We start from the raw sequence: 13,559 nt of genomic DNA on the forward strand, positions 1-13,559 counted from the left end.
GCTTCTGCCAACCTAGCAGTTCAAAAGCAGATAAAAAATGCAAGTAGAAAAATAGGGATCACCTTTGGTGGGAAGGTAACAGCGTTCCGTGCACCTTTGGCATTTAGTCATGCCCGCCACATGACCACAGAAATGTCTTTGGACAGAGCTGGCTCTTCAGCTTTGAAATGGAGATGAGCACCACCCTCTAGAGTCGGGAACGACTAGCACATATGTGCGAGGGGAACCTTTACCTTTTAAATAAATAAATTCTCCTCTACAGCAACTCTTTGAAGAAAGCTGTTCCTTCTGAGGATTCCTAGTTTCTTTTCTTTGACATACAGAATAACATCTCTTCCAATTAGTTTTTCCCATATTATTCCTCTAGAAACTGCATCCAGAAATAACAATATTCTACTGGTTCTATGCTATCCAACTTGTTCCCATCAACTTTCCATTATTTTCACAACAACTCCTATCAAACCAAACATTACAGCTCCCTAATTTTGGCTCGGAGGTTCTAGTATTTGCAAGGAAATACTTATGATCTGTATCTTCCCACGGGTCTTTGATATGTGCATCTTTTTTTCTGTGACCCTTTAGCTCCTTTTACATTCTACTGTTCATGATCTTGACTTATTTATAACCCGTTTCTATTCAAACACTCAGAAATATTTCCATCCACATTCCCCAAGGTTAAATTTGCATTTAATCATGCCCAGAAGTGAATGCATTATTTTCTCTCAAAACATACATTGATTAAACTTATTTTGATATATTTTTTTTTAACCTGGGCAGTCAGGAAGTATAAGCCAAATGAAAAGATGATGTTCCAATTTGCACATTATTCTAAGGGGTGCAGATCCAGTCAGTTCACAGAGGAATTTACAAAGACAACATTCCTTAATCATTTGGACACTGGGCAAAAGAGATGTATGTTTTAAGCGTATTGGAGAACAAAATGAAACTGCGAAGAAAGAACATTTACTGTAACAGCCTTGTTAATCTCTATTACTCCACTACACAAAGTCGGAAATTCTTTCCATTGTTTTTTTTGTACAAGCTGATCCCAGAAGATGTATTTCCTCTTCAAAATCTGGTAGTAATTGTTTCTATGGTTCATTAAATCTTTGAATCAAATAATCACTTCCTTGGAACATCAGTAAATGTCAGACTAAGAAAAGCATCAGCATAGATTACTCCCCATTGCTGGAAATGCTCTATTAAACAAACAGTCAAAAACCTACAAAAGAGAAATTTCTCTTTCTTCATTATTTCCAATTATACATTTGACCCCCCTCCTCATCAAACCTATATTTAAGGTCTTACTACTGGAGATGGTATCCTTATCCCTTTAAACCTGAGTTTAATCTGAAACAGTTGAAGATGGAAGCAACGATGTGTCTCAAAATGCAAAAATATTCTGTTGATATAAGTTAAAACTTTGAAAGGCTATGGTAGCGCTAGGGCATCCAAAGTTCCTTGGAATTTTAACCTTTCCTGTTTCCTGGTTTCTAAAAGATAAACTCATGGAAGGTAGCATGCAATCTATTGCTATGAGATTTTTAACATGTTCTAAGCCACCATGGGCAGTTTCATTGTCAAAGGATGGAAAATAACACTTTAGATTTTGCCTTTAAAATAAATGAGACCAATGCAAGGCTGAGAGGGAAGGTTCATTACACTGGATTTTAATTAGAAGTAACAAAATATGGATTCCTTTCAAGTGGGAACCGTCTATTAGTCTGGATTTAAAAAATGGAATTTTAGCAACAATGCAAATCCAAAGTATTCAAATTCATTTGCAGCTTGCTCCGATGGTAAAGATAAAGTTATTCGGCTACTTATTATCACCAACGTAATTATCAGGCATCAGAACCCAAATATCAAATCTTAATAACATATATAGTTGAAAAGTTACCTATGGAAATGAAACTACAAACTCTCTTTCCAACTGTAATGTCTTTACTTACTCATACCTTACAAGTATGAGGTCAAGAATTCAATTTGACCAGATGCCTAGTGAGACTCACATCCTTATTGTTGATTAAGATAATTAGCATTTACTTGGTGGTTTCTGGCACACTCCAAGTATTACACAGACATTATAATTTTAACTACCTTATAACATTAGTCATTATTATTACCTCCATGCTGTAACAGGGGTCACTTATATATAGTATTGAGAAATGAACTTGGAAGTTCCCTAATGGTAATGCATACCTATCTGAATTAGACTACAAAAGCTCTTTTCTCTTTGATATATAATAATGAGAAGCAAATTGTTTGGGATGCTGAAGTTCAAGGCAGAAGGGGAACAAGTCAGGCTGAACCCTGGCGGAGTAATTAGATATGGGACATTACAATCAGTTTCCTCCACAAAACGTTGTAATCAGTGAATAGGATGCATTAATAAAAGCCACATTTGTGATCAGAATGCTAGGAACAAAATCAAGACACATTTGCATAGCTGCATTGATCCCAACCGAACAGGCACTTAGGAGGCTTAAAAGCAGCAGTAGGTATCCTTCAACACAAGTTGGTTTAACACCTCGGAATTCTATACCTCTATTGATATTCCGTATGGGCTTATGTCTATTGTACTGAGCTGCCTTCATCGTCAATTCTGATTCCTTCCCATCACTCTTGACTATATACTGGATTTCCTGCATGACAACGTCTTACTCCTCTGGCTGCTTCAGAAGCAGATGGGACCCATCATTCTTCCAAAACTGAAATCTGACATCCTTACGATTCTCTGCATCCACAAATTTCAAACTAAGAGGTATGTTGTTGTCCATTAAATTGCTAGCATTCTGCTTCATCTGACTTGACTACAGTCATGCATTCTACTTCGCTTAATCTCTCCAGTCCTGATTTCCCTAAATTGATCGGGTCTACCAAAGTAAACACTCCACGGTGCCTCAAATATGTCACCCTTAAAGGAGTATTTTGATGAAGGGCATGTGTGTTCAGCAGCAAGAGCTAAATTTCTCCAGAGAGAATTTATTTCATAATTGACACATTCTCTCCACTTGTCAGAATGTGTGGATCACGTTTGACGGCGAGAGTCTTTTCAGAGGCTGTGTGGGATCCAAAAGGTAGCTGAATAAGGTCTTCATAACGTAAGGAAATTACTTAAATCATCATCATCTTCAAAGAGCTGGCCCATATACCTTCCTTATCATAGCCTTTAAAAATAGTCTAATCACAGCCTCTCTAATCTAACAGGAGGTCTTTCTGTTTGAAAATATCAGCTGCCTCGTTTGTTTTTTAATTAGAGATATAGCTCAATAGATACTGACCTTTCCTAGTTAGGGAGAAGGCTCAACATTTTCGTTCATGCACACCAAACTAGATGTCTGTGGAGATGCTCAGTCATCCAGGTCATGGTTGTCCCAAAGGTGCTTTTCACAAGAGGCATCAATGACTTTCCGAGCTGAAGAAGCTTCCTGGATGAGAGGCGAAATGTCTTCAAAGAAAAACCAGAAAGTCCAGTTGCCTCTTGAAAATGCACCTTTGGGATACCAAACCAGGGGTGAAATCCAGCAGGTTTTGACAGGTTCTGGAGAACCGGTAGCAGAAATTTTGAGTAGTCCAGAGAACCGGTAAATACCACCTCTGGCTGGCCCCAAGAGTGGGGTGGTAATGGAGATTTTGCAGTATCTTTTCCCTGCCACGGCCACGGCCACCAAGCCACGCCACACCCACCAAGCCATGCTCACATAACCAGTAATAAGAAATTTTGAATTTCACTACTGTACCAAACTATAGATAAAGGAGAATATTTATAGCTCAGGGTTTAAATGAGGGTTCCTTAGTACTCTCTGAGCTTGATTGTTTTCCTGCAGACATTTCATGACCCAACTAAGTAACATCAACAGCACTAGAAGGGAGTGGGGTTGGAGGAGGAGGAGGAGGAGGACTGCGGGGGTCCCTGGTGCTGTCTGGTTGATTGCTTTCTTCAGATGTTTCATTACCCAATCTAGGTAACATCAGCATACCAGTACCATATATAGGCATCAAACGCTTCAGACAGCATGCAAATGTAAGGACTAGCACTGATGCCAGAAAACAACCAAACTCAGAGAGCACTAAGAACTCTGCACCCCAAACTAAAATAGGTTTGATTTTGGTTTAGCAAGTTGTGAGAATCCATATGATCCCATATTCCAGGGGTGAAATCCAGCAGGTTCTAACAGGTTCTGGAGAACCGGTAGCGGAAATTTTGAGTAGTTCGGAGAACCAGCAAATACCACCTCTGGCTGGGCCCAGAGTGGGGTGGGAACGGAGATTTTGCAGTATCCTTCCCCTGGAGTAGGGTGGGAATGGAGGTTTTGCAATATCCTTCCCCTGCCATGCCCACCAAGCCACGCCCACAGAACCGATAGGGGGAAAAATTGGATTTCACCCCTGCCATATTCCAACTATTATTGAATGAAGTATACTTTGTGCATATCCCTATCAAGATGTTGGGTGTTGGGTTTGGTACTCTGCATTTTTTTTAAAATTTGATTTATATGCCGCCCTTCTCCGGAGACTCAGGGCGGCTTACAATGCGTTAAGCAATAGCCTTCATACTTTTGTATATTTTATACAAAGTCAGCTTATTGCCCCCACAATCTGGGTCCTCATTTTACCCACCTTAGAAAGGATGGAAGGCTGAGTCAACCTTGAGCCTGGTGGGATTTGAACTTGCAGTAATTGCAGGCAGCTGATGTTAATAACAGTGCTTTAGTCTGCTTTCGTCTGCTGCGCTACCAGGGCTCCCTTATCCTCCCTCCCTTCTCCTGCCCAAGAAGGACATACTTCAACTAACACTGCTTAGAATCTTCATGCACTTGATAATGAATTAGCTTTTTTCTCTTTTCACAAATTGCTCGTTACTTTAGTGGTATGATCAGATCCGCTGCTGGTTGATTACAGCCGCCTTCACTCATACAACTCAAAGGAGAGGATTTTCCGTAAAATCCGCTCGCACGCCTAACTTCCAGCTGTTGAATGAAATACAGAGGCATGTTTGAGCCGGGCAAATGGCAGAGAGATGCTTTAGCTCAAGGATTGTCCTTCTTCCTAAAATACAAACCTTTGGATTTACTGACAGCGCCCAACAAAATAAATACATGACACATTGGTGGGAAATTTATTGATCCTTTTGTCTTCCCAAGAAAAGAGTCCGTGCAGCAGTTTAATTAGAAAATAAAGTGTTTATTAAGAAACTAGACATAAAGACCTCTAGAGTCTCTGTGAAAGGGGAAATTCCCATTTTCATAGCACAAGATGATGAACATGGAGAGAAGGGGGGGAAATGATTTGGAATGAGGGGTTCTTATTCAATAATGAGGTAATGATTACAATAATTAAAATTGAAACCATCTCTCTCTCTCTCTTTCTCTCTCTCTCTCTCTTTCTCTCTCTCTTTCTCTCTCTCTCTCTTTCTTCTTAAGACTCGCAACTTAAAGCCTCCAACTTTGATGGCCCCAAAGCTTGGTTCTTCATTCACTTCAACCCTTTTTTAAAAAATATATTAATTCCTTCAAATAAAGGAATTACCACGTGCTCCTCAGTTTTCCAGGCTCCTTCTCCTCAACACTTTTGCCCCAAGAAAATGGTTTAAATACACACAATAGCGGGCTATACATAAAAGAAAACAAGATGCAATTGTGTGAACAGGCTGCTTTGGAGATGGGTTGAATTTAACGTGACACACAATCAACTAAAACTTTTTTGAAATGTAGGAGCAAAGTGTGTTTCCAGTTTTTAATTCAGAAGAAAAAGTAGGGCACATCTATGAAAAGTCTGAAAAACAAGGAGCTCAAATTTGATAGCAGAAGGGTCATGGCATTCCTTACAAATAACTTCAAGACCAGGAACCTCACATTGAATTAACTTTAGAATATATAAAACAAACTATTTTGTGTTAAATTTATATTCGCTGACAAAGGGAGACTAGTATAGATCTATTTCAAGCTATTTAGCACTCATCAGCTAGCCCTATACTGACATTACAATTTTGGTTTTCGGTTCTTATTTGAATGATTTGCCGTTTCAAACTTAAGAACTGGGAGAATTCGTGTGGCTACTTTTCCATGTTGTTAAAGCTATCCAGTGCTTTTGCACTTGACTTGATTATTGGAGCAAACTGGCAAGAAAATAAATAAAATGATATGTTTTTATAAATAAACCTCTTCTGCAATTTGCAGAAAAAGACATTTCACCCGTTTTTTGGGGCATTTCTGTGAAAGAAAACTCCGTAAAGACAAAATGCCTCTGCAGTACGCCTAACTCTTAAAGATCTTCAGTGCTTCATTCATCTTACCCCAAGAGAGTAATTGATCAAGATAAGCAATTTTGGAAGCTATATAACACTGCAGAAACATTTGGCAAATCTGATGGCTCAAACAATTCTCTGCCAACAAGCTAAAAAAATCTAAACAAATATTTTTGGTCTAGCGTGTCTAACCACTTGTCCTTAATAACAGTTTCGCACAACAGTTTTCAGAGCCAGTGGGAATTTTTGTTATTTGGAGAGGATGCCGTGGGATATTTAAAAAATGGCTGTCCCAGGGAACTTTCTTATTCCTAAATCATGAGCATGGCAGTCACTCAACATCAATTCATCAAAAGACAAAGTTGTTGTACGGTTGCTCCCAATCGCAATCCTTAATCTTACCCAAGCTGTTCCCTATTTCTTCCTCGGAGATAGGTATTCTTCCAAATAAAATTTAGCTTCGACCATAAAGCAGTTTGTTTTTTTTTTACTTCTAAGATGGTTATTAGGCTCAGAGGATCTGGAAGCAAGATAAACATTTTGCTGGCGTCATAATACTTAATTTCACAGCATACAGGTAGTCCTCAACAATTGAGCCCAACATTTCTGTTGCTAAGCAAGACAGATGTTAAGTAAACTTTGCTCCATTTTGCAGCCTTTCTTGCCACAATGAATCGCTGCGGTCGTTAAGTTAGTAACAGGGGGGTTAAGTGTCTCTGGCTTCCCCATTGACTTTGCTTGTCAGGTCACAAAAGGGATCACATGACACCCCCCCCCCGGGACACTGCAACCATCATAAATATGAAGCCGTTGCCAAGCATCCCAGTTCTGATCACATGACTATGGGGATGCCGCAAAGGTGAAAAATTGTCATGTAAGTCACTTTTTTTCAGTGCCATTGTAATTTTGAACAGTCACTAAATAAATTGAGGACTACTAGATTCACCTTTATTTTCAATGAAATAATAATAATGATAATAATAGTAATATAAATAGTGTGGTGGAGTAAGGGAGTCTGGAGCACCAAGAGAGTTGCCTTAGAATGCATTAGTCTCCATAGGAAACATATTTGCTATTCCAAGTTTTGCATTTGTATATACTCCTATATTATGGGTGGAAGCTTATTAAGGAGCAATCCAGAAGGACAGATTTTCTGACAGTGAGAACAATTACCGTATTTTTCAGAGTATAAGACACACCTCCCCCCCCCAAAAAAGAGGGTGAAAATTTGGGTGCGTCTTATACATCAAATGTAGCCCTGCCCGGTCTCTGAAACCTCTGTTTGAGAGGCTGAAAAAAAAAGCCTCTGAAACTTCCGTTTGAGAGGCTGAAAAAAAGCCTCTGAAACCTCCATTTGAGAGGCTAAAAAAAGCCTCTGAAACCTCCGTTTGAGAGGCTGAAAAACAGCCTCTAAACCTCTGTTTGAGAGGCTGAAAAACAGCCCCTCAAACCTCTGTTTGAGAGGCTGAAAAAAAAGCCTCTGAAACAGCTGATTGGGGGTATTCCAGGAAGCCAATCCACCCATCAATCAGCTTTTGTCTTATTTTCCTCCCCAAAAACTAAGGTGTGACTTATACTCCGGTGCGTCTTATAGTCCGGAAAACACGGTAATTGATGGAACAGCTTGCCTCCTGGAGTTGTGAGTGCTCCATCGCTGGAGGTTTTCAAAAGTAGAACTGGACAACCATTTGACTAGGATGCTGTAAGGCCTCCTGCGTTGAGCAAGGGATTCTATGCTCCGCGTTCTATCACTACATTTGGCCAAGACTCTGAAGGAGCTTCTCTAATATTGATCATTCCATTTTTTTTCCCCCATCAGAAAATGAGGGGGGGGGGGAAAAAAACTCCCAACAGATCTCTCTCTCCAGGATGGCGAGCAAGGCCAGTCATTCTTCCTGCTTCCATTGCAAAGGTTTTGAGATGGAGTTAAGGTGCGAGAAAGAAGAAAAGAACGTAGACGTACACATATGGAGATCTCGGCCTAGAATCAATATTTGCATTGACGCCAGAGTCTTATTCCAATCTCCTTTTGCTTAGTTTGTATGCCTTGAGCCAACCATACATTCCAGGGTGCATGACAGGATTATAATACATCTCTAACTTGGCGAGAAACTAATGGAAAGGGATGGAAGAGGAGGGGTAAAATGAGCCAGGAAGGCGGAAGAAATGGTCCATTTGCAGATTGGAGATGAATATATATATAAAAAAAGAAACAGTGGATTTCTTCTACATTTTTTTTTTTGTCCCTAGACTTGTTGAGATCTGCAACACCACTCCTCATCCATCCAAGGTGTGAAGTCCCAGGAGCACCTTACCTCCCCACCACCCCACAAATGCACGCGCACAAACGCATACACGCAACTTCCATCCCCAGAGATAAAGCCATTATACAAGCAGCAGGGGAAAAAAAAGCTGGTGTACAAAAACGGAACACTGAGATAGCCGAAGAGCAGGTCGAATGCACAAAAAGGCACATACATTCACACGCACGCACGCACACGCACACACACACACAGAAGATCCTCCTACAAAAAAATAAAATTGTATTCGAAACAAAGCCACCGATATCATCTTTTTTTTTTTTTTTTGAGGGTAAACGTAGCAGCCCAGTGTTTTTTTCCCTTGATTGCTTTCCATATAGGTTCTGGTACAATAGCTTTATGAGTAGTTGGGATACAAAAGGACGGAGCGGGGGGGTGGGTGGGGTGCAGAGTAGTGGAGGCTGCCTTCGTTTTATTTTTCTTACCAAGGGTCTTCCCTCTGTTTCAAATATCTTCTGAAGTCTCATCTCTTCTTGCTTTTGGAGAATTCTCCCATATAACCTTAACTACTTGCAAGTGAGCGAGAGAGAGAGAGAGAGAGTGGGTGGTCTTCATTGAAGGTTGTGATGTCACAAGGATTCCGAGGCAGGCGAAAAAAAACCCCACCGTTAAAATCGCTGGACTCAGGATCAGTTGCTTGGGTCTTGTTTATTTTATATATATATATATATAAGAAAAATAAAAATAAAAAGCAAAGTGCAACTGTTGGTGATGCATCCTTTGAGAACATCTTTCTCTTTTGTATTTCCCCCTTAAAGAAAAACCACAATGACAAAATATAATTCGTTGCTCTGCTTCGCTTCCTGTTGTGTCTTGTAGCAACACCGCAACCGATGGAGGAAGGGGAAAAAAAAAAAACACAAGGACCAACAGAAGAGGACAACATTCCTTTGATCCGGTGGCAGGAGGAAAAAAACAAAACAAAACAAAGTACACCCCTTTGTTGTTGTTGTTGTTGTTGATTTTTTTCATCAGCAGGATGCAGACTGAGGTCCAATCCCACCCGGTGGTGCTTTGATCTGTGTACAGACCATGCTTTTAGTGAAGGATCCCATAACTCTCAAAGGGCACAACCAACAAACTTGACATGGAAACAAAGAACCTTTCCGAGGAGGTGGTTTTCTTTCTTTTTTTTTTTCCTCTCGTTTTGATTTCACTTTTTTTTTGTCTTTCGCCTTTTTGTTTTTTTGTTTTTGTTTTTGCGCTGTTGATTGTGTGTGAGTTTTGTTTTTGTTTTTGTTTTGTGTTTGTTCTTTTTAAAAGCCATGACGTCCTTTGCTGAAATAAACACTGACATCTTCAACATAAATGCCATGATGGTTAAGAGGATTAGAATGTCCAGGGAGGGTTATTGGATTCAACATAATTTCTCTGAAACCTAAAACAGGGGGAAATTGGGGGTTGGGGGTGGGGGTTGGGGGAGGAAGGAAACAAAAGAGAAGAGAACAAAAAAAAAAGCAGAAGAGATAATAAAGAGTGGGAGGAAGGAAAAAAATAATCTTCTTATCACAAAACAAATATTCAGACTAGGAAGGAATAGAGAAGTAGCGACATACATATAATTACCTGGAAAACAAACTAAAACAGAATAAACCATCAGACTCAGAGGTGGGTTTCAGCAGGTTCTGACCAGTTCTGGAGAACCAGTAGTGGAAATTTTGAGTAGTTCGGAGAACCGGTAGTAAAAATTCTGACTGGCCCCCACCCCCATCTATTCTCTGCCTCCTGAGTCCCAGCTGGAGGAAATGGGGATTTTGCAGTAACCTTCCCGTGGATTAGGGAGGGAATGGAGATTTTACAGTATCCTTCCCCTGGAGTGGGGTGGGAATGGAGATTTTACAGTATCCTTCCCATGCCACACCCACCAAGCCACACCCACCAAGCTAAGCCATGCCCACCAAGCCACACCCACAGAACCGGTAGTAAAAATTTTTGAAACCCACCACTGATCAGACTGTTGGGTTATATTCATGCGATGTATAAGCTGGTATCTTTTTGTTTTAGATATAAATCAAAGATATAAAATTAATTAGAACTTTAGATATAAAATCCAACGTTCTCTGAAAGTGTTATGGAATTTCTGTTGTTGCAGTTCTTAAAGGAAACTTCACCTGTGCAAAATTTATTTGTATTCGCTTATTTATTTGTAAAAAAATTATTAGCTGCCCATAAGGGAACTCTGGAGGGTTTATGATATTAAAGAATTAAAGCAACATTGGACAGATGTCCGTTTTCCTTGCTTCATTGTTCACTTCTTTTCTGGGTTAGTGAAAGCTGATATAATATAGTGACAAATAAGCTGCAGGATGAAGAGAATTGTGTTTGAATTCCACCTCTGCTATGATTTCGCTTAGTTTGGTTTGACTTCTCCAGTAAAGACTCGAGTGATACATGACAGGGGTGAATTAATTGATGGAACTTTCTCTTGAGAAAAATCTACCAAGGCTTTAATATGTCCCACTGCTTTTTAATAGCATCAGCTCAGAACAAGATGGAATTTGGATACTGGCCTCGGTAATAGCGATTGGTGATGGATACGGCTAAGACTCGAAAGTGACTTTCCCTCACTTTGGAAAACAGTTCATTCAGGTGGAAATGAATCAACTCTAGGAAGCAAGGCCCTTGATGGATCTCATTCCTTGCCTTCTCTTCACACACCCCACCCACAAGATTGTCTCCAGAAAAACAGAAGCAGACAAACAAGCGAACAGAATTGGACGTACGATTGTCAGCATTGCTCTGGCCATCTTTGAGCCCATAAGAATTTAGACTCTCATGAATGAAGGCAAATATACATGTCCCAGGATAATGTTGCAGGATCCAATCTGGGTTGGTTAAGGGAACCAGAGATTTAGTCTTCTGAGCTTTCGGATTCATGCTGGAATCCATTCTCAGGGATCTTCTCTCTCACCAAATTTTAGGAGATGAGAATGGAGAGAATTTAGACTCACTGTATCATGTGGGGGACCTGATAGCAAATTAGGAGGAACTAGAATAATGGCTTAAGATACAGAAGGATCTTGACAGACTTGAACATTGGGCACTATATAACAAAATGAAATTGAATGGTGAAAAAAGCAAGGTTCTATATTTATGCAAGAAAAACAAAATGCACAGGTACAGTATATGTGGTACTTGCTCAATAGTAGTAAGATCCCTGTGAGAGGGATCTTGGAGTCCTAGTGGACAATCATTTAAATATTAGCCAGCAGTGTGCAGAAGCTGCCAAAAAAGCCAACACGGTTCTAGGCTGCATAAACAAAGGGATAGAATCAAGATCACATGAAGTGTTAATACCACTTTAGAATGCCTTGGTAAGGCCACACTTGGAATACAGCATTCAGTTTTGGTCACTACGATGTAAAAAAGATGTTGAGACTATAGAACGAGTGCAGAGAAGAGCAACAAAGATGATTAGGGGACTGGAGGTTAAAACCTATGAAGAACGGTTGCTGGAATTGGGTATGTCTAGTCTTATGAAAAGAAGGACCAGGGGAGACATGATAGCAGTCTTCCAATATCTCAAGGGCCGCCACAAAGAAGAGGCGGTCAAGCTATTCTCCAAAGCACCTGAGGGTAGAACAAGAAGCAATGGGTGGAAATCAAGGAGAGAAGCAACTTAGAACTAAGGAGAAATTTCCTGAAAGTCAGAACAATTAATCAGTGGAACAACTTGCCTCCAGAAGTTGTGAATGCTCCAACACTGGAAGTTTTAAAGAAGAGATTGGATAACCATTTGTCTGAAGTGGTGTAGGGTTTCCTGCCTAAGCAGGGGTTGGACTAGAAGACCTCCAAGGTCCCTTCTAACTCTGTTAAATCTGTTAACTTCAGTAATTATAGCTATTCTATTCTATTCTATTCTATTCTATTCTATTCTATTCTATTCTATTCTATTCTATTCTATTCTATTCTATTCCGTCAGAGACACTGCTCAATAAACATATTGGTTCCACACTACACAGTTGCTCTGTTCTATTGATCTGTAACCTACTGGAAGAGTTCTCAGACCTCTTGGGCCTGAATGAATTTAAACCACACAACAGAAGAGAAAAGAAGGAAACAACCTTATTTAGTTTATTTTTTTAAGATAGGATTTTAAAACCTCTGCAAAATGCAGTTTAATTGTTACATACAATTCAACTGCAATATTCCCTGACACGTTCTCAGGGAAGTAAAAATCTCCTCCACTTCGGTAAAATTGTGTAGGATATTTCAAATGATTTCTAATTTTCGAGAATAAATCGTGGGCACGAGTATCAATGGTGCAAGAGATAGCTGGCTATTTATAGCCTTGTCTGTTCTGTACAGAAGGCAGAGTAAGAAAACAGCAATTTAAACCCATCAAGGTTTTTAATAGAGATTATTTTTCAGTTCTTGGTTTGCAGGACTGGACATAAGACATTGCTGGCTACTTTTCTTCTTCTCTTTTCATGAAGAGTTTTATTTTCAATCTCCTGCTTGATGCTAGCCTAAATTTCTAAGTTGTCTATAGCAGAAAATTATTGCTTGCATTAGACTTCTAGAAAACTGATGGAAGGCCACAACTGTGAATTTGGAAAATAGCCTTTATTCAGAAGAGGCTCAAGGCCTAAGGAGAAATTTTTTTTCCAGGTCCTTGCAGCTTATAGCTCATATTTTTAACCACCACAATATACCAGCTTTCAACATTGTACCAAACTGATATCAATCTGATTTGTCTTCTTCAATCTTGGGTGTTCTTGTTCTGTCTAAATTGATACAGTGCCTACTTCCTAAAGTTTATTTAAGATCTTTTGGGATATATCCAATTTGTAACTCGTTCTGAGTAGCATTTATGCACTATAACGGTTTATCTGCTGTTCCTTTGGGAACTGGCTCTCTATTTATTTATTTATTTTTGGTCTGTACTGAATTTTGGAAATCTGGATGTTTTAGCACTTAGGAAGAAACATAAAACGGCCATAAAAATATGCGGCGGTCTAAAGCCCCTTGAATTGGTCACCTAAGTG

At 39.7% G+C, this 13,559-nt stretch overlaps 1 protein-coding gene across 6 annotated transcripts in view; it reads right to left on the minus strand.

Annotated features, from left to right (window-relative positions):
* NTRK3 (neurotrophic receptor tyrosine kinase 3) overlaps positions 1-13,559 on the minus strand; it is a 467,456-nt gene that overhangs the window by 110,636 nt on the left and 343,261 nt on the right. The window contains exon 12 of one of the 6 annotated variants that reach the window (XM_087878357.1): positions 9,694-9,949. The exons of 4 other annotated variants lie outside the window; for them this stretch is intronic. In XM_087878357.1, the coding sequence (XP_087734483.1) occupies positions 9,828-9,949 (122 nt within the window). In that variant the 3' untranslated portion in view covers positions 9,694-9,827. Of the gene's footprint in view, positions 1-9,693; positions 9,950-13,559 lie in introns of those variants that run through there. One more of the 6 variants, XM_087878356.1, reaches the window with a different exon arrangement.

Source organism: Pantherophis guttatus, chromosome 13 (assembly GCF_059756535.1).
Source record: "Pantherophis guttatus breed Tessera chromosome 13, ASM5975653v1, whole genome shotgun sequence".
NCBI classification, from domain to species: Eukaryota; Metazoa; Chordata; class Lepidosauria; order Squamata; family Colubridae; genus Pantherophis; species Pantherophis guttatus.